The 21,303-nt window shown below is 45.9% G+C and overlaps 1 protein-coding gene across 1 annotated transcript; it reads left to right on the top strand.

Moving 5' to 3' along the window:
- The first annotated feature begins 461 nt into the window (after positions 1-461).
- Positions 462-19,394, top strand: dnai1.2 (dynein, axonemal, intermediate chain 1, paralog 2). The gene is made up of 20 exons (XM_055221845.1): positions 462-503; positions 616-657; positions 8,163-8,249; positions 9,028-9,108; positions 9,209-9,329; positions 9,753-9,796; positions 9,919-10,065; positions 10,579-10,638; positions 10,841-10,951; positions 11,165-11,249; positions 11,797-11,911; positions 12,564-12,607; positions 13,645-13,892; positions 14,992-15,081; positions 16,038-16,104; positions 16,937-17,034; positions 17,367-17,515; positions 17,785-17,884; positions 18,313-18,492; positions 19,290-19,394. The coding sequence occupies exons 1-20, from the start codon at positions 462-464 to the stop codon at positions 19,392-19,394; spliced, it is 2,016 nt and encodes a 671-aa protein (XP_055077820.1).
- The last annotated feature ends 1,909 nt before the right edge of the window (positions 19,395-21,303 follow it).

The following is a 21,303-nucleotide window of genomic DNA, read 5'->3' as shown; positions in this document are numbered from 1 at the left end:
GAAAGAACTTGTGCCAAATCAGAACCAAAAAAATGGACTGAAAGAGCCATAACTGTACAATACCAGGACTAAAGCAGTTCCACATTTTGAGCCATTTGAATCAATTCTGAGCCTTGTTCATTTCTCTCTGTGATTAGTTTGTAGATCAAATTACTTCAGACAATTACTTCTGTCATAAAAATAACATGTAAAAGAGACAGAGGCGGTTCTTTGGAATGAACGGATCCAAAAGATTTTGATCTCATAAAAGAGCTGAAATCCCATCACTAGTGTAGTTGTGGTGTAGTTGTGCAGTCAGGTCCCTCTCCTGGACTGCGCAAACGTGTGTGAGCGCTGGTATCCCGTCGCCATGGAGACGCGCACACACGCAGTGTCACAAACGGGACATTTAACGCACACTCAGGTTTTATTTTATTTTTCACTCAAATAAAGTGACGTTTGCATGATATTAAACTCCAGAAATGCCTCTACCTAACGTCGCCATCGGGGCTTCACCTCGAAAGGTAAATAACAGTTTAAAACGTTAGCTAAAGTTTAAGAGTCGAATACCTGTGTTAACGTTAGCCTTCACTAGCTTTTAAAAACTTTAGATAAAATGTCACATTTGATTGACAGGGTAATCCAAATCGAAATGCAGCGAAAGGAGCAAAGAAAAGGGTGAGTATAAAAATATTTATGATTTAAAAACATCTGTACACTTCCGTCTTTACCTCATAGACGGTATGCTTTAGCCACGACAGGCTAATTTAACAGTTATTATCTTTTTTTTATACAATGGCATTAAACAATAATATTGCTAGAGCAGAGGTTTTTAACTTGGGTTGATCGAACCCTGGGGGTTCGGTGAGTCAGTCTCAGGGGTTCGGTGGAGGTCAAGACACACACCGGACTCATATGATTTGTGAAGCAAAACAGGAGTTTTTTCAGGAGTTTGAAGAGGTTGCCCTCAGCCCTTGATGATAAACAAGACTGTGTAGCTTTGTTTATTGATTTAACTAAAGCTTTTGATTCAGTGATCTCCTGAACTGTCTGAAGCTGTCGTAACGGTGCGGATAGGACCAAAGGATGCAGACCAGAGCAGTTTTAACAGTGTTTATTTACAGCGGTGAAAATGCAGTCTTTAAACAGGTCACAAGAGCAGGTACAGGAACCGGGGAGCGGGAGACGGGTCAGGCGGGTGCGGTGCAGGTAGAGGCGGGCAGGACAGGACCAGGACGGGGATAGAAGCAGGTGCGGTACCAGGGCAGGCGGATCAGACGAAGACCAGAGCGGGGAGCGGGTGACAAACCAGAGACCAGGACCGGACAGGAGACGAGACGAGCAGGAGACGAGACGAGCAGGAGACGAGACGAGCAGGAGACGAGACGAGCAGGAGACAAGACGAGCTGGAAGCGATACCGGGACTGGAGCGTGGCGGCAGGAGCTGGGCGAGTAGAGGCAGGAATCTGGAGGGTGCATAAATCCAAATGAGCATTTGCCGGAAAGTACCATATAACAAAGCTTAGCAAGAAACATTCACGTTTTACACGCGGACGGTCTGGCACCGAGTGTAGACTGCCAAGCCTTCTTGTACTCAGCAGCAGGTGGTGGTGATTAGGCTGATGCACCCCAGGTGTGCACGGGAGGAGTCAGGCACTCCACCCAGCTCCAGACACAAAGGTAGGGGAGGGGGAGAGAGCACGGGAGGACAGGGAAACTGACATCATGACAGTACCCCCCCCCTAAGGTCCACCTCCTGGTGGACCCCCAGGCTTGTCAGGATGAGCGCGGTGGAAGTCTCTCACCATGTCGGGGTCCAGAATGCGTGCCCTGGGCACCCAGGATCGCTCCTCCGGACCGTAACCCTCCCAATCGACGAGGTACTGGAGGCCCCTACCACGGCGACGAACGTCAATCAGGCGGCGGACGGTGAACGCCGGGTGGCCGTCAATGACTCGGGCGGGCGGTGGGGGATCGGCCGGAGGGCACAGGTCGCTGGTCCGGACTGGTTTAACCTGGGAGACGTGAAAGGTCGGATGAATCCGGAGAGACGGGGGTAACTGGAGGCGCACCGCCGATGGATTTATGATCCTCATGATCTTAAACGGTCCCAGGAATCGGGGGGACAGCTTACGGGAGTCCGTCTTCAGCGGGACCGTCTTGGCGGAGAGCCAAACCATCTGGCCAGGTTGGTATACGGGCGCCGGGACACGGTGGCGATCGGCCGTCGCCTTAGTGCGCGCTCCAGCCCGAAGAAGGGCCGCCCTGGCCTTCTTCCAGATCCGGCGACAGCGCTGGAGATGGCGCTGAACAGACGGGACGGCGAGGTCCCTCTCCTCCGTGGGAAAGAGAGGGGGTTGATATCCCAGCGATGCCTCGAAGGGGGACATACCAGTGGCGGAACTCACGAGGGAGTTGTGAGCGTACTCTATCCAGGGTAGGTGAGTACTCCAGGTCGCGGGGTTGGCGGAGGCTGTGCACCGTAGGGCCGACTCCAGGTCTTGGTTGGCCCGCTCCGTCTGCCCATTAGATTGTGGATGGAACCCGGACGTGAGGCTAACCGTGGCCCCCAAACTGTCGCAGAAAGACCGCCATACCTGAGAGGTGAATTGGGTCCCTCTGTCGGACACGATGTCCACCGGGATGCCGTGGAGTCGGAAGACATGACTGGTCAGCTGGTCGGCAGTTTCTTTGGCTGTGGGGAGCTTAGGCAGGGCAACGAAATGGGCGGCCTTGGAGAAGCGGTCCACAATGGTGAGAACCACCGTGTTCCCCTGGGAAGGGGGAAGGCCCGTCACGAAGTCCAAGGCGATGTGGGACCAAGGGCGACGAGGAACTGGGAGAGGATGCAAGAGACCAGAAGGGGGTGAGTGGGAGGCCTTGGCCCGAGCACATACCTGGCAGGCGGCGACATAAGCCCGGGTGTCTGTGTCCATCGTGGGCCACCAGAAGCGTCTCCTGAGGAGGGAGAGAGAGCGACCGGCACCAGGATGGCAGGCGAAACGGGAGGCATGGACCCACTGGAGCACCTGAGACCGGACAGAATCGGGAACAAACAGTTTATCTGGAGGGCCGTTACCTGGGTCGGGGTCGTTGGTCTGGGCCTCTCGGACGGTGTCCTCGATATCCCAATGGACCGCGGCCACCACACACGAGGAGGGGATAATTGTTTCTGCGGTGACCGGGCTATCCTCCAGGGCGAACTGGCGGGAGAGGGCATCCGGTTTGACGTTCCGAGATCCGGGGCGGTAGGTGAGGAGAAAGTTGAAGCGGCTGAAGAAGAGGGACCAACGAGCTTGACGGGGATTGAGGCGCCTGGCGGACTGGATGTACTCCAAGTTTTTATGGTCGGTCCAGACGATGAATGGTTGCTCCGCCCCTTCGAGCCAGTGGCGCCACTCCTCCAAGGCCAGCTTTACGGCAAGGAGCTCCCGATCCCCCACATCATAATTGACCTCGGCCGAGGACAATCGCCGGGAAAAGAAGGCGCAGGGACAGAGGCGGTTGTGGGGGTCGAACCTCTGCGAAAGCACGGCCCCCACTCCCGAGTCGGAGGCGTCGACCTCCACGATGAATTGCCGTGAAGGGTCGGGCTGGTGCAGGATGGGAGCGGAGGTAAATAGTCTCTTAAGCTTCTCGAAGGCTGTCTGCGCCTCAGGAGACCAGGCAAACGGCAAAGCAGGAGAGGTGAGTTTAGTTAAGGGCGAGATAACCCTACTAAAATCCCGGATGAAACGTCTATAAAAATTGGCAAAGCCGATAAATCTCTGGAGCTGTCTCCGGCTGGTAGGAACGGGCCACTCAGTGACAGCCTGGATCTTTTCAGGGTCAGCTCTTACTTGGCCCCGCCCCACAATGAAGCCCAAAAAGCTGACCTCCTCTGCGTGAAACTCGCATTTCTCAGCTTTCACGAACAGTTTATTCTCGAGGAGGCGCTGGAGAACCTGGCGAACGTGCTGATGATGCTCCTGGGGGGACCGCGAGAAAATCAAGATGTCATCCAAGTAAACAAAGACGAATCGGTTAAGGAAATCACGGAGCACATCGTTGATGAGGGCTTGGAATACGGCAGGGGCGTTGGTGAGACCGAAGGGCATAACCAAGTATTCGAAATGTCCCAGGGGTGTCTTGAAGGCCGTCTTCCATTCGTCTCCCTCCCTGATGCGCACCAGGTGGTACGCATTCCGCAAATCCAACTTTGAGAAGATGGTCGCACCGTGGAGGGGCGTAAATGCCGAGTCCAGTAAGGGAAGCGGGTATTTATTCTTTACGGTTATATTGTTCAGACCCCGGTAATCAATGCAAGGCCGCAGGGATTTGTCCTTCTTAGCCACAAAGAAGAACCCCGCTCCCACGGGTGAAGTGGACGGGCGGATGATTCCGGCAGCCAGGGACCCACGGATATAGTCCTCCATTGACTCGCGTTCAGGTTTAGACAGGTTATATAGCCTGCTAGATGGTAGTGGGGCACCCGGCAGGAGGTCAATGGCGCAGTCATATGGACGGTGGGGCGGTAAAGAGAGGGCCTTGCTCTTGCTAAAAACCTCCCCCAGGTCGTGATATTCAGCAGGCACCGAGGACAGATTGGGGGTGTCTGGGGACGGATCAGCGACAGGAACGGACCTCCCGGCCGGAGGGAGGGCGGACCGAAGGCACTTGGCGTGGCAATCGGGACTCCAGCCCGAAACTCCGCCCCTGGCCCAATCGAAAACAGGGTTGTGGGCGCGTAGCCAGGGGTAACCAAGGACCAGAGGAGAAGCGGAGGAGGACAGGACATGAAACTGACGGTTCTCTTGGTGGTTGCCGGACAGAATCACGGTGACAGGTTCTGTGATGTGAGTGATGTGCCCCAGAAAACGTCCATTGAGCCCCTGGGCATTTAAGGGGCGTTCGAGGGGCTCCAGGTAGACCCCGAGCTGCTCCGCGACTTGGGCATCAATAAAGTCCCTCTCAGCCCCGGAGTCGATAAGGGCGGAAACGCATAAGGTCTCTGTGCGAACGCACAGGGTGGCGCTGAGCCGCAGTCTATTAGAAGAGTCCAGGATGTGTTGCTCGCCCACCAGTACTCCCAGTGCTACTGGTGGGCCCCCCCTTTTGGCCGAACTGGGCAAGTGACCACATAATGTCCGCGCTCACCGCAGTAGAGGCAAGCCCCGGCCAGACGACGCCTCCGTTGACGCTCCTCGGCCGACACAAGGGTCCTGTCGAGTTGCATGGGCTCATCCGGCGGGGGCGGGGCAGCGCGTGGCTCCGGCGGGACCGGTGACCGGCGTCTCTCTCGGCGACGAGCCCGTAGGCGGTTGTCTATACGGTGAGTGAGGGAGATGAGGGTCCGCAGGTCGGGGGGTTCGTCCCGGGAAACCAATTCATCTTTCAAAGTCTCGTTCAGGCCCCGCACAAACACAGCCCGCAGCGCGCTGTCCGTCCAGTCCAGCTCCGCCGCATGTGTCCAGAATTCAATGGAATAATCCGCTACCGTCCTGGAGCCCTGGCTGAGAGTCAATAACCGGGAGGCAGCATTGTCCTGGTAGTGCGGGTGGTCAAACACCAGCTTAAACGTGGACACAAATTCATTAAAATCCAGGCTATCCACAGACGTCTTCATTAGGCGCGCCTCTGCCCACTGGAGAGCTCTGCCCCGGAGTAATCCACATATATATCGGATCTTGGTGGCCCCCGAGCTGAAACGAGAAGGGCATTGCTGGAACATGAACTCGCACTGGAACAGGAATCCGCGACAGAGGTGAGGTTGTCCAGCATACGGCTCCGGATCCGTGCCTCTCGGCTCCGGGAGGCGTGGCGGCGCTCCAGCTGCAGCAGGCGGGGTGACGAGGAGCGCGGCCACCTGGTGGTTAAGCTGTGCCACCTGCTGGGACAATGTCTGATTTAGCTCCAATAGAGTTCGAATGGATTGTTCATGCTGACCCAGCACCGCCTCGGGGTGAGAGTGCGTCAGGCGGCGCGTCTGGTCCGGATCTGAGCCTGCTTGGTCCATAGTGGCCAGACCGTTCTGTCGTAACGGTGCGGATAGGACCAAAGGATGCAGACCAGAGCAGTTTTAACAGTGTTTATTTACAGCGGTGAAAATGCAGTCTTTAAACAGGTCACAAGAGCAGGTACAGGAACCGGGGAGCGGGAGACGGGTCAGGCGGGTGCGGTGCAGGTAGAGGCGGGCAGGACAGGACCAGGACGGGGATAGAAGCAGGTGCGGTACCAGGGCAGGCGGATCAGACGAAGACCAGAGCGGGGAGCGGGTGACAAACCAGAGACCAGGACCGGACAGGAGACGAGACGAGCAGGAGACGAGACGAGCAGGAGACGAGACGAGCAGGAGACGAGACGAGCAGGAGACAAGACGAGCTGGAAGCGATACCGGGACTGGAGCGTGGCGGCAGGAGCTGGGCGAGTAGAGGCAGGAATCTGGAGGGTGCATAAATCCAAATGAGCATTTGCCGGAAAGTACCATATAACAAAGCTTAGCAAGAAACATTCACGTTTTACACGCGGACGGTCTGGCACCGAGTGTAGACTGCCAAGCCTTCTTGTACTCAGCAGCAGGTGGTGGTGATTAGGCTGATGCACCCCAGGTGTGCACGGGAGGAGTCAGGCACTCCACCCAGCTCCAGACACAAAGGTAGGGGAGGGGGAGAGAGCACGGGAGGACAGGGAAACTGACATCATGACAGAAGCAGATTGGATTTAACAATGCTACATGTAACTGGTTCCAAAATTAGCTTTCAAACAGAACCCAGGCAGTAGTAGCCAATGGTTTTAAATCGGATTTTTTAACTTTAAGTAAAGGAGTGCCTCAAGGCTCAATTTTGGACCCCCTACTTTTTACTATTTTTATTAATTACTCTTGGTCACAATTTAAAAGAAAGCCACGTACATTTATATGCACATGATGCTGTTTTGTATGCAAGTGCTCCTTCTGCTGATCAGGCACTTTTAAAACTGCAGCAAGATTTTAATGAAATCCAAAACTCCCTCATAAATCTTAAGCTGTTTTTGAATGCAAGTAAAACTAAGTATATGATTTTTTCTAAAAAAAAAAAAAAACCTAAACATTTCAGTAACATGCAAGCTACAAACCTTTACACACTAAATTGTACATCCATTGAAAGAGTTGACACTTATAAATATCTTGGATTTTGGCTTGATGAAAACTTATCCTTTAAAAAACATATCTCAGAATTATGTAACAGTTTAAAATCTAAATTATCATTTTCTTACAGGAACAAATATTGTATCCCAATGAGCTACAGAAAAGAAATAGTGCAAGCAACCTTCCTATCTATATTGGATTATGGTGATGTGGTGTATATGCAGACTTCAGCCTCTGCTTTGAAACCATTGGATCCACTATTTCACTCTGCCCTTCATTTTATTACAGGTGATGGATTTGTAACTCATCACTGTACGCTCTATGAAAAAGTGGGTTGGCCATCACTGTCTGTTAGAAGAGAACAGCACTGCATTAAGTTTATCTATAAAGGATTACTTCAAAAACTGCCAGAATACCTCACCTGCTTGTTAATTACTGATACCGGAACATTTAACACTAGATCACATGACTGCATAAGGCTAAGGACGAGCCGCACCAGAACTGAGATGGGAAAGAGGGCTTTTAGCTGTTTTGCTTCACAAAAATGGAATATGCTCCAAGGAAAAGCAAAACTGGACACGTTGGTGACACAATTGCAATTTAATAATCTGATAACAAACTTTTATACACACACCTGCACTTGTTATTGATGTTTTATATGGACTTATGGACTTGTGTTGTATTTTAAACAGGGCACCCATGAAAAAGAGACCCCAATGTTCTCATTGGGTCCCCCATATAAATAAAGATAAATAAAATAAATAAAAAAGAGGTGAAAGTGACAAACTGAAAAACTGTTGGCTAATGATAGCTAACTTGTGACTGTAATGTTGTTTGAGAGGGGCTTGTTTAACAGCACAAATCAGCTCACCTGTTGTAATTCCAGCTAAAACAGTTCAGTTTATGGTCAGATTGAATTAAAACAAAGTTCAGATTTAAATCTAACTTGAGTAACAAAGCTTCAGACAGAGCAGTGCCTACAGTTAGCATCACACCCTCAGGGATTGTTTATGACATCAGCTGCACAGTTGGCTTGAGGTAAGAGTAACTTGTTGTGTTGTTGTGTCTTTTTCTTGAGGACGGTTTGGAGGCCGCAGACTTTGGGGATGATTTCACCCACAGCACTGCAGTGAAGTCTACTGACCAGCTAGAGCTCTCTGAGGCTGTAAGTCTAAACCAGGACTAAACCAGAGCTAAAAGTGGACTAAAAGGAGGGTTGGCCCTACTAATGTCTTTGAGTGACTAGGGTCCCTTTTCTCGACCAAGACTAAACCAGCTCTGGACTCCTTTGGATTTCAAAACCAGACTTGAACCAAAGACAACTAAAGAACAGTTATAACTTCAGGACATGTTTAAAGGTGCATTATGTCACTCTCCTAGACGAGGGTCTACCACCTGCTTGTCTCCAAACTCTGACATCTCCATAGGGTCAAACCTCAAGTTACAGAATATACCTTTAAGGACCATCTCTGTACAATAAAGATGTATTCTACATCTTTATTCTACAAAGATGTAGAATACATTCTGCAGAATAAAGATGTAGAATACATAAAGACAGAGATGGTCCTTAAAGGTCCATCTCTGTAGAATAAAAATGTATTGTTTGATGTTAAATGTTCTCTGTGAATATTGTTTTTGCATGATAATAAGGTCCCTGGTTCTCCTTTTGGGTCTTTCTGTGTGGAGTTTGCTTGTGCTCTCTGTGTCTGTGTGTTTGCATTTTCTGTCTGTGTTTGGGTGGGTTTCCTCTGGTTTTCCCCACCAGCCCAAAACATGCACAATAGGTCAAATCCCTCAACTAAGGTAGTCCTGACCAAGACTAGCACAAGATCTGAAAATGGGTCCCACGGCTCCTGATAGGTTTAACTCAGAGTCACTGAAGGATGGGTCAAATGCAGAGGACATATAAAGTGAACCATAACCTTACCCATGTGTCTGTGTAGGAGCTGAAGGAGGAGTTCACCAGGATTCTCACAGCCAACAACCCTCATGCCCCAGACAACATCGTACGTTACAGCTACAAGGTCAGTTCAGAACTAAACTAGGACTAAACCAGGACTAAGCCAGGACTAAACCAGGTCTAAACCAGGACTGAACCCAGTCTAACCCAAGTCTTGTTCTCAGGAGCGCTCATTCAAACCTATCACAGTGGACCAGCTCGCAGTTCATTTTGTTCTGGATGGGAGTCTGCTGCACCAGGACTCAGAGGAGGCACAGAGGCTAAGAGCCAAGGAGAGGCTCACCGGTCAGTATCACTGCTACTATTTCTATTACTGCTGCTACTAACACTGCTAGTGCTGCTGCTGCTGTTACTACTACTATTACTGCTACTGTTGCCACTAATGCTACCTACTGCTGCTAGTGCTACTACTACTGCTGCTGCTGCCACTAAATACTAATATTGCTCCTACTACTACTGCTGCTGCTGCCACTAAATACTACTATTGCTCCTACTACTACTGCTGCTGCTGCCACTAAATACTACTATTGCTCCTATTACTACTGCTGCTGCTGCGACAAATGAGATAAGCTAGTACTGATCTATTTATGAATTCCTCTGTAATACATGTGCGCATCAGGGGAACCTAAAGTCCTGATATTGTGAATGATCTGAGCCTACAGTTTACCATAAATGTAAAAATCATTTGTCTTTGTTTTTTATGTTTAGCATCTGTGGAGGTGGAACATGAGGCAGAGAAACCAGAGACTCCGGTTAGTTACACATGAAGGCATTTAAAGACAATAAAAACAGTGGTTTGTGAAGAGAGTGTATATGCTGTTTTAAGACATTTATATCGATATGATTTTGAGTGTGTTTCCATGTGACTGTGCAGGCGACTCCAGTGGAGGAAGTGGAGGAGCCTGCAGACGAGGACAGACCAGACAGCGCCGCCTCAAAACTAGACAAAAAAGAACCAAAACTCACAAACCAGTTTAACTTCAGCGAGAGAGCCACACAGACGCTCAACAACTCTCTGAGGGTATAAACATGTGTATTTAATATAACATAACTCTATACAGGTATAAACATGTGTATTTAATTTAACATAACTCTATACAGGTATAAACATGTGTATTAATAACAGCATAACTCATTCAGGTATGATCCATAGTAAAAGAAGAATTCAATTCTGTCAACTGGACAAAAAGTTGTAGGAGTGAGGCTGCTTGGATGAGCAGCGAAACCTCTTTTCCAGTTCACTGATTAGAATTTTTCATTTACTATAACTCCATACAGGTATAGGAATAAAGTCTAGTGCATTTAAGAATACATTATTCAGTTCAGTGAGAGAGCGTCACAGATGCTCAACTATCCTCTCAGGGTACAGTATGATATTTAATTACACTCACAGGGTACAGTGTGATATTTAACTACGCTCACTGGTGTAAGCCTACAGTCTATAGTACATTTTCAGTGAGAGAGACGTGTCCTGAGCCCTAGTTAAACTGGATGACAGGTTCATATTAAACATGCATTATGTTTTGTTGTTCAGGAGAGGAGCTGTCAGACTGAGCCTCCTCCAAGAAGCACCTTCTCAGACACAGCCAACCAGGTAATTTACTTTATAAAACACCATACAGCAACCAGGTACTTTACTGTGTAAAAGACAACACAGCCAACCAGGTACTATATCTGAACTCACATCAAGCATTTCGATTTCAAAATGTGCGACTTACACTAAGAGTTGGACGTCATGTCTGTATCAAATCATCTCACTCATAATATTATTGTGTGTTTGTGTGATTGTGCTCCAGTGGGAGATTTATGACGCATATGTAAAGGAGCTGGACAAACAAGAGAGAAACAAGGACAAACAGAAGAGCAAAAGAGAGGAGACCGAGAAGAGACTGACAGCAGACACACAGGTCTGAACCATGTCTAAACCAGGATTATATCAGGTCTGAACCAGTACTAAACAAGGTCTAAACCAGAATTATAACAGGACTAAACCAAGACTAAACAAGGACTGAACCAGGGCTGAACCAGGTCTGAAACAGGACTGAACAAGGACCAAACTAGGGCTAAACTAGGACTAAACCAGGTTGGAACCAGGACTAAACCAGATCTTGTATTTCCAGGGTGATGGTCTGAACAAAGTTTCCAAAGCGGCAAAGGTCTTGGAGCGGATGGTGAACCAGAACATATTTGACCCAATTCTACAGGGTGTGTCCTGAGACTAGATTCTTATGTTTGCGATTTCTGATTTAGTAATAGGATTCTGTTCAAAGTTCACATTTTAAACATGCCTAGAAGAATAGACAGAAAGCCTGAAATCTGAGCTGACAAACTAATACAAGAATCACATTTCAGAACATGTCTGTTACAGATCTAAACTACAGGGTTAGCAGCTTTTATACAGAATATGACCCCACAGAGAAACAGGGGACCTCTGTCCTGGTTAGTGTTGTCACAATACTAAAATTTCGATTTCAGTACTAAGGAATAGATCTGATGCTTAATATCAATTCCGATTCCACAATGATAATAAAGAGCACTCTTTCTTTAGACAATAGAATGTGATTTAGTATCGATACCTGCTCAAATGAGTATCTAGTTTCGATATTAGTTTTACTACCGATTAGTATCTGATTTTGACAACACTAGTCAATGTTTACGGGTTCTGCTCTTGTTTCGGTCTCTGATTTTAAATATTTTGATGTCCTGTTTGTGGTTTCTGTGGTTATGGTTCAGTTTTGATTTTCATACCCAGATTTTAAATACTTTGAGGATCCTGCGGACGAGGGGCGACAGGAGGGAACGCTGCTTCCTCTATGGAAGTTTCAGTTCGACAAGGCCAAGAAGCTGTCCGTCACTGCCCTCTGCTGGTACAGTACATTCACTGCTCCAGTACAACCATAAAAACAACATTTAACCAATCACAGAGGAGTGTGAACTCTGAGAGGAAGCAGACGACATTAGTTAGCTCTTAAAAGTGACAACAAACTTCTGACTTTACATGATTAACTTGGGTTCTTTTCAAGCATATAAAAAGAACCAAAGTTAAGTTGGAATATTTTTATATGAATCATGATCAAACTTGGACTTAATCAGACATTTCATACATTTATTTATTTCATACAGAATCATACATTTACTCTCTGATCTCTCCCTTATTTCCATTAAAGCCCCAGTATGTAACTTTTTAGGAAGAAAATAGACTAAAATAAAAGCATGTTCATGTTGTGTTGAGCGGGCTGGTATCTCCACAAACCTAACTCTTATTTGGCCTGGTGGAGCCTCGTCCTGCTTGTTTCCATGTAGATGTTGTTCCTTGGGCTATAAAATTCCACAGTATGGCAAAAAATGTATCTATCTCCACGGGGGGTGTTTACTATGTTTACTAATTCCCTGTAAACAAGGACGTAATGTGCCAACTCCAGAAAGTTGCATACTGTAGCTTTAAAGTCCTTAATCTTATAACAAACCAAGTGACAAAAGGATTGACAGGACATTTAATGATTGTTTGTTTGTTTCCAGGAATAAGAAGTACCCCGATCTTTTCGCCGTTGGAATGGGCTCATGTGAGGACTACAGGAACTAAAGCAGTTTGAGCTTTGTTCATAGTGAGACGAGTGGTGGTAGTAGTAGTAGTAGTTTATAAGTAAAGGCACTTTTCGCTCTTGTAACCAGTTGCTGTATTTTTTTTTTCATATAGCCTTAACCTGTTTAGTGGGAGTGTAGTAGTATTAAACTGTAGTATTATTAGTAGTAACAGTACTTTTGTTTCAGATGAGTTTAACCACCTGTTGCTGTAACAGTGTATTAGTAGTAGCAGTAGTAGTAGTTGTAGTAGTTGTAGTAGCTGTAGTAGCTGTAGTAATAGTACTAATAGCACAGAAGTCCTATAACAAAACATCACTGGGGTTCAGATCAGGGAGACCATACTTCCTGGTCACGCCCCTCCAGGTGTCACTGTTGTTACATGGGCATTGAAATCCCCCAGGAGAACAATGGAGTCCCTGGTTGGTGCACTGTCTAGTACCCCTCCCAGTGACTCCAAGCCTCTGACGGCCACCCAGATCTCTATGCACCGGCCCCTTACGGATCCTCCTGCGGGTGGTGGGTCTACGAGAGGACGGCCCCACATTGCTCTTTTGGGCTGAGCCCTGACTCTGTGGGGAAAGGCCTGACCAACAGGCGATCGCTCGCAAGCACCCACCCCAGGCCTGGCTCCCACTCAACATAAGGGGCTTCTGAACTGCTCTTAGTCTGACCCATTCCCCAGGACCTGTTTGCCATGGATAACCCTGGCACAAAGCCCCTGCCAACGTAGCCCCCAGGACCATTCGGATGCTCAAACCACCACGTTAAGGTGGTGGTTCAGGGAGGGGCTTGTTATTATTATTATTATTATTATTATTATTAGTAGTAGTAGTAGTAGTAGTAGTAGTAGTAGTAGTAGTAGTAGTAGTAGTAGTAGTAGTAGTAGTAGTATTATAGGTAGTAGTAGTAATAATACTTGTAGTAGTAGTACTAGGAGTAATTTCCAGCAATGGTCATAGTAGTATCAGTATTAGTAGTAGTTATAGTTGTAGTAATACTACTTTTATTCCTTCAGACAAGTTTAACCATCAGTCTGGTGGGCTGCTCTTGTTCTACTCTCTGAAAAACCCATCGTACCCGGAGTACTTCTTCTTCACATGGTCAGGTGTGCTGTGTGTGGACGTGCATGAGCAGCGCACCCACCTGGCAGCAGCGGGCTTCTACGATGGCTCTGTGGCTGTATTTAACCTTCACGTGAAAGGCCAGGCCCCCCTGTACAAGAGCACAGCCAAGAGCGGCAAGCACACCGACCCCGTGTGGCAGGTGAGATACTAGACCTATCTCTTGTGGCAGGTGAGAGGTACTACACTTACCCAGTGTGGCAGGTGAGATACAGCACTGAAACAGTCTGGCAGCCGAGGTACTTCCATAGCCTATATAAGCTCATCAAGGGTAGCAGTTATAGCGGCTAACTGGAGCCCAGTTCCATATTTGGAAATCCAAGTGGGGGTATCATAGCAAACAAAGAGCCAATCAGGAGTGATGCTGTTGCTGGTTTGGCAGGGGCAGGCCCTTAGCAATGCTGTCAATTAAAGTTGTTGATAGCACTAACAGGAACAACCTTGGAGAAAGAAGGCATCTCATCGGTTCATTTCTTGATTTAGGGCCAAAATAGTGAAATAAGAAACCCAGGATCATGTAAAGTGGGTTAAATCCCAAATTTGAAGGTCAGAATGATGAGACTGACAGCATCAGTCACAATAGAAAGTGAATTGGAGCAGATGGAGATGGAAGCACGCCCATGCTCACTTCTTGTTTGGAATGCGATAGCTACTGGGATAGATATGTCCATTTATCTATACAGTCAATAGGTACTACACACCAACCCTGTGTGCCAGGTGACAGGAACTACAGGCAATCTGGTTAGCAGTATGATCCTGTTCAAGGCTCCTCCCACAAGCCTACGCCACCCATGCTCCCACATGACAATTCTCCATAAATATATAAAAACATGCTACAAAACAATACACTGAAACTTGACAAACCTGATGTGATGTGCACTAGTTTCATTAGTGGGATGCACACTGATTGTGTTGTGATGTCACTCTGAAGGGGGGGTGACTTATCGCAAAGAGCAAAGGGAGGGGAGAGTGTCAAAAACAAAAGTGAAACTTATAAAACATGTTAATGCGTTGTTTTGAGCAAATATAGTATTTTCAAATCAATAAAAGGTAACATTGTGATCTAAATGTTATGCATTAGCAGTTAATACCCTATTTAAGTAACATACCCCTTTTTAATACCCCATAGAAGTAAAATACCCCCTCTTTAACGCACAGCAGTTAGCATCAAAATTCTCGCTGACCGTGGCATTGCAAATTAAACAGATCCTCCTCCTGACCAGTGTCCTGTTTTTTCTCAGGTTCAGTGGCAGAACGACGACATGGACAACAACCACAACTTCTTTTCTGTGTCATCTGATGGCCGTGTGGTCTGCTGGACTCTGGTCAAGGTCAGGAATGTCATATTGATACTTTATACTAAGTAACATCACATTGGGGGTGTTCTTCATGTATGTCTGTGTTGGAATGTTCAGGAGTTTCCATGGGGACACAATGCACACATTAGCAAACCCAGCCAAAAAATGTTAAGATTGTCTGAAAACTCAATAAAAAAAATGGAAATGGAAACAGCACATTTTCAGTTCTAACGCTACCTAGCTTGTGACTGTAATGCTATTTGAGAGGGATTTCTTTAACAACACAAATCAGCACATCTGTTGTAGTACAGCTAAGTCAGTTCTTTATGGTCAGATTGTGTTAAAACAAAGCTCAGGTTAAAGTCTAACTTGAGTAACAGAGCTTCAGACAGAGCAGTGCAGACAGTTAGAATCACACCTCCAGGGAATGTTGATGATGTCAGCTCCAAATCAATTAAAATCTGTAATGACTTCAATGTCTGTGTAACTAAAGATCCTGCCTATTTTTTTTTTCTTCAATTTTTTCTTTTATTTTGGTGAATTTCATAATTTTACTTCCTGGTTGGACGAGGGCAGATTTGGACAGATTTGACATACATAGAGGTAATTCCATAACTGTTACCTAGGAAACATAATGTAAGCAAGGGCCAGAACTTCTCTAAATGACACAACAGTTATGATTAGACTAATAAAAATAAATGACAACAGCTTTGTTTAGTTAAATGAAACACAGAAACATGTGTTCTTTGTGCGTAAATTGTCTCTGCATTTTTGATGGAGTGTTGATGACATAGGCAGAGGGTTCTCTTTTACAACTCAGCACTACTTCCTGTAGTTTTATACTTTTCTTCACAAACTGCCACTTATCTGATGTAAAACTGTGATAAATATTCAGCACAGATACTACTCACCGATCTCAGTCACAATTAGACAAACAATCTGTCAAATGCACTTTAACTCCACTTCTCTGACCTGTATGTTTCTCTAAGAATGAGCTGGTGCACAGTGACATCATCTGCCTGACCGTCAGCCTGTCCGAGAAGGAGACCATCAATGGTGACGTCTCAAAACTCAACACACATTTACTCAAAATATCATCTATTTTGGACATGTACAAAGTATTGAAAATCAGATACTAATCAATAATAAAACTAATATTGAACCTAGATACTCATTTGAGCAGGTATCGATATTAAAAAAGTCAGACTGGTATACGCTCATGGACAACTATGGAACCTACCTGGACCACTGAGGGATTACACAGTTATAAGGCCACATGGAAAGAAAGTACTACTATTTAATGTAGGAAATCACATTCTATTGTCTAAAGAAAGAGTGTTTTTACTATCATCATGGTATGGGAAATGGTATCGAGTATCAAGTCTATTCCTTAGTATCGAAATCGAGTTTGAAATTGTAGCATTGTGACAACACTACATCTAGCCTCAGTTTTTTGTTCGCCTGACATCAGCACACTGTAGAGTCCCTGTGCTTTAACCTGAGCTGGAGACAGGTCAGAATTGTCAGGTGTAGTTTGCTGTGTAACTGTCAGATGCAGAGACTTAACAGGTGACTTGACAGGTTTATGGTTAATATCTGTGTAATCACTGGGCCTAAACACATGAAACAAACATTGACGCAAGTGTCTTCTCTGTCAGTTTAAATAAACAAAAGTCAAATGATTTTTAACATCTACTTCAGAAAGAGGCGCCATTATTCAGCACCAAAGATGTGATTTTTGTTATTTGAATGGACTTTATGCTATAAGATTAATATGACAAGTTTGTGGAGTCAGTCCTAAACTAATAATGAACAGAATTTTGGAGACTTCTTTAAAAATAGTAAATCTCCCATAGCGTTATATTGGCCCCTGCTCCGTCTGATCCAGCTCTGATTGTGTTTTCAGCCTGTCTCACCTCTTTTGACTTCCACAAACAAATCGACTACCTCTTCCTTGTGGGCAGCGAAACAGGAAAGATCTACAAGGTACTGTGCTTCTGTCTGCTCCTGTCTGCTCCTCTCACTCTACTCCTCTAGCTCTTCTCCTCTGCGTCCTCTCCTCCTCTGGCACTTCTCCTGTCTGCTCCTCTGGTTCTGCTACTGTCTGCCCCTGTCTGCTCCTCTGGCTCTGCTCCTCTCCTCATCCCTCATCTCTCTCTAATTACACTGTTCTAAGAGTTACTCGTGTCAGTATTTGGACGTATACGACACTCATGTGATGGCATCTGCTGTCTCCTCCTCTCTCTTCCTCTCCTTCTCTCTGCTCTTCTCTCCTCTTCTCCTCTCCTCAGCCCTCATCTCTCTCTCTCTTGTTACAGTGTTCTAAGAGTTACTCGTGTCAGTACTTGGACGTATATGACGCTCATGTGATGGCTGTAGATTCAGTGAAGTGGAACGAGTTTCATCCCAAAGTTTTCATGTCCTGCAGCTCAGACTGGACTGTGAAGATCTGGGACCACACTGTCAGGTACTTTTACTGTGCTGCATTTACTACTACTACTACTACTACTACTACTACTTCTGTTGTGTCATTAGGCCTGACACTTAGAGCTGATGTGATTGCTCGGATTAGCGGATCATTCTTCCTCTTTGTAATATGTATTTACACTAAAGCAGATGTTCAGATTCAGGAGTGAAGGACCACAGGTCATTTCAGTGGCACAAATACAGCACATTAGGAGTAAAGTTTGTCATATCACACCAAGAGTAAGCTTCTCTTCTGCTGTCTCTCTGCAGTGCTCCCATGTTCACCTTTGACCTTCGCTCTGCTGTGGGAGATGTATCCTGGGCCCCGTACTCCTCCACTGTGTTTGCAGCTGTCACTACAGACGGGATAGTAAGGATATATAAACCTTCTTTAACCTCCTCCTCTGCTCCTCTGCTCGTCTTCTCCTCTCAGGATTGATACTCGATACCGATTCCGATACCACAATAATAATAAAAAACACTCTTTGTTTTGACACTAGAATGTGATTTTCAACATTAAATGCTAGTACTTTCTTTTCTATTTCCATGTGTAATCTCTCAGTGGTCCAGTAGGTTCCATAATGGTCCATGGGTCTATACTCGTCTATGTGTCTTATACTTGTTCTGATACAACTCAAGATCATTCTAAAGATATTCAGGAAAGGTTAATTTCTGTCCTGTCAATGGACCTTTTTTAGTATCGATACAATGAGTATCTAGTTTCGATACTAGTTTTAGTATTGATTAGTATCTGATTTTTGATACAAATATTCTTGATCTGTCTGTGTGTCTCGTCAGATCCATGTCTTTGACCTGAATGTGAACAAATACCAGGCTCTGTGTCAACAACAAGTCACCATCAAGAAGCACCTGACACACGTGACCTTTAACCCCCTGCACCCCATCCTCATCGTGGGGGATAACAGAGGACATGTGAGCGGCTTTAAACTGTCTCCTAACCTCAGGAAACAGCCAAAGGTACATCCTCTGCACCCTCTTCTCCTCCTCTGCTCCTCCTCTGCCCCTGCTCTGTTCCTGCTCTGTTCCTCCTCTGCTCTTCCTCTGCATCGTCTGTTCCTCCTCATCACCTTCTTTTATAAACCATCACTTTAATTCCTTGAGACATTTCAGCACCAGAGACAGCATCCTGTGTCTTGAGGGTCACATATTCAGCCATTTCACACATGATGCAGGCTTAAAATAATGTGTGTGTGTGTGCGTGGGGTGTTTGTGTGTGTGTTTGTGTGAGGAGGTGGGGGGGAGTGTAAGTCCCCCCTTTCATTCAGACGTAGCTTTCAAATTAGATTTCTTGTTGTGTTCCTCAGATGTCTCCCTGCTCCCCTTCTCTCTCTCTTCATATCTGTCTCCCTCTTTCTCTCTCCATCTCTCTCCCTCTCTTCCCTCTCACTTTCTGTGAGGCCCCAGTTCTAAATGTTCAACAGTTTAAAAATACCCCTCACTCTGTAGAATATAAACAGCACTGCTACTGCTACTACTACTGCTGCTACTACTACTATTACTACTACTACTACTACTATTACTGCTACTAAGGGTTAATACTACTACTACTACTCCTACTACTGCTACTACTACTTTTGCTACTGTTACCGTTACTACTACTACTACTACTACTACTACTACTACTACTACTACTTCCTCCTCCTCCTCCTCCTCCTCCTCCTCTCTTCCTCTCTTCTTCCTCCTCCTGCTCTTGTCCTCCTCTCCTCCTGCAAACAGAAGATAAAACATCTTGCGTGTGTTTTCATCTGTTTCAGACGAAGAAGCACCAGGAGCAGTCTAAAGGTCCAGAGGTCGAAGTTGCCAAGATGGAGAGGCTGCTGTCTCTGCTCAGGGACTCAGAACTTAACTCTGTGCACTAATACAGGGCTAATACAAGAGCTAACACAGGAGCGAAGAGCAGCTAACAGGCTAAAATCTACACTAATCTGAAATATACCCTTTAAAGCTATAATACAAATGTCATATCAATGCCAGTGCATTTTTAGTGTAAAATAAAGCATTTATTCTTTGATGTTTTAAACTTTTAAACATATGAAACAACAGAAACATACCTGGAGTCATGTTTTGTTTCATACACACGCTTCAGTAATCCTCCCTTTGCACAGCTCAACACTCTTTTACACCTGATGATTCATTTGGTGGTGCTCTGCTTTTCCAGAAAGTGTTTCTCTGGGTTTTTAAAGTCAATACTCGTTCATCTGTTCATCTCAACACTCAAAATTTCGCTTCAGAACATATTATGTAGGTCTAGTAGTTTTTACCCTGCTTTAAAGGCTCACTATGTAAGTTTTCTAATGGAAGATGGAGATGTAAAATTCCACAATATGACAAAGTAACTAGAGTGTTGGAAGAAAAACTGTTTAAATAGAAAATACAGGCACTAAGTAACATTTAAACTCCACCATAGTCTGAACCAAATCTATGTGACACAATGATTACAGTCAGAGTAATCTATCATCTACAATCCAGTGACAGACTTCTACAGAAAAGTGACACAGTGCATCTTTAATACCGTTGCCATGCACACAAATAAGAGAGGAATTATTTAAGACTTTTTTATATGCATACTTTTTTCATATTCATATATTATATTACAAAATGTGAAATACAAAAGTTCCCCCAAATGACAGCGATAATGTGAGACAAACTTGTCTTTTCCTTAAATAACCTTTATTTTAAACTAATTTCTTCAAAGGTCTCAAAATAGAATGGCAAACGTCAGTCAGTTCTCTGCTTCTCTGTGATTGGCTGGTTTGTATGACGCTCTTTTGTGATTGGCTGGAGTTGTTCTGTAATTGTCTGACACTGCGGACAGTTTGTTTGATGCTCCTCGGTGATTGGCAGGTTTGTTTTGAGCTCCTCTGTGATTGGCCAGTTCCTTTGTAGCTCCTCTGTGATTGGCCAGCCTGTCCATACCGGCGGTACCCCTTCTGGACAGTTGGGCACCCTGCAGGCTCGGTACATCACCACACACAGCAGCAGCATCAGCACCAGGAGCAGAGCGTTACAGCCGATGGCCACCAAAGCCGCGCCGGAGAGCATCCTGAGAGGGTTTGAGGGGAGGGGGGCTGAGGGAAGGGTGCCACCTCCTGTTCCTTTGGGGGTATTGCGACCACAAGAGTACACTGAAATAATTGTGAAGTCATGCAGATTCAGAATACCCGGTGAAGAAAACAGACAAAAAGTTGATTTAAAAAGTCTCTAATTTTGTATTTCATTTATCAGTCCGTTCACTTTTTGTGCCAAATCTCGTCCAAGACTTCAGACATTACAGACATGGTTGAGCATATTTCAGATGGACTTCAAATAATATCACCTTCTCAATATCAGTACGGTCTGGATGCAAACTTACACTCAGCTGTTTAGGTAAAAGTCCACGGAGCCGGCGCCTGGTCTCTGGTCTTTGGACTCTGGTCTCTGCTGCTCCGATCCAAGATTTAGCAGGATAGAAGGAGAGAGGGAGCATAAGAGGGATAGAGAAAGAGAGGAGGAAGACTGAAGGAGAGGGTGAAAGAGAAAAGAAGGAAGGGGAGGTAGAGAGAAAGAGAGAGGGAGAGTGAAGGAGTGGGGAGAGGGAAGATGAGAGGGACAGAGAATGAGAGGAGAGGAGGGACTGGAAAGTAGAGAGATTATAGAAGTCTGAGCTCTGGAGGTTGTGGGATAGAAGCAAGGAAGAGAGGGAGAGAGAGTAAAAAAGAGTGCAAAGAAGAGTGGGAGAGAGAGAGAGAGGAAAGAGAGGAGGGTCCTGTTATTTAAAGCGTGTAACGT

Source organism: Periophthalmus magnuspinnatus, chromosome 5, assembly GCF_009829125.3.
Source record: "Periophthalmus magnuspinnatus isolate fPerMag1 chromosome 5, fPerMag1.2.pri, whole genome shotgun sequence".
NCBI lineage: Eukaryota > Metazoa > Chordata > Actinopteri > Gobiiformes > Gobiidae > Periophthalmus > Periophthalmus magnuspinnatus.
This window is presented reverse-complemented; position numbering and strand designations above follow the sequence as displayed.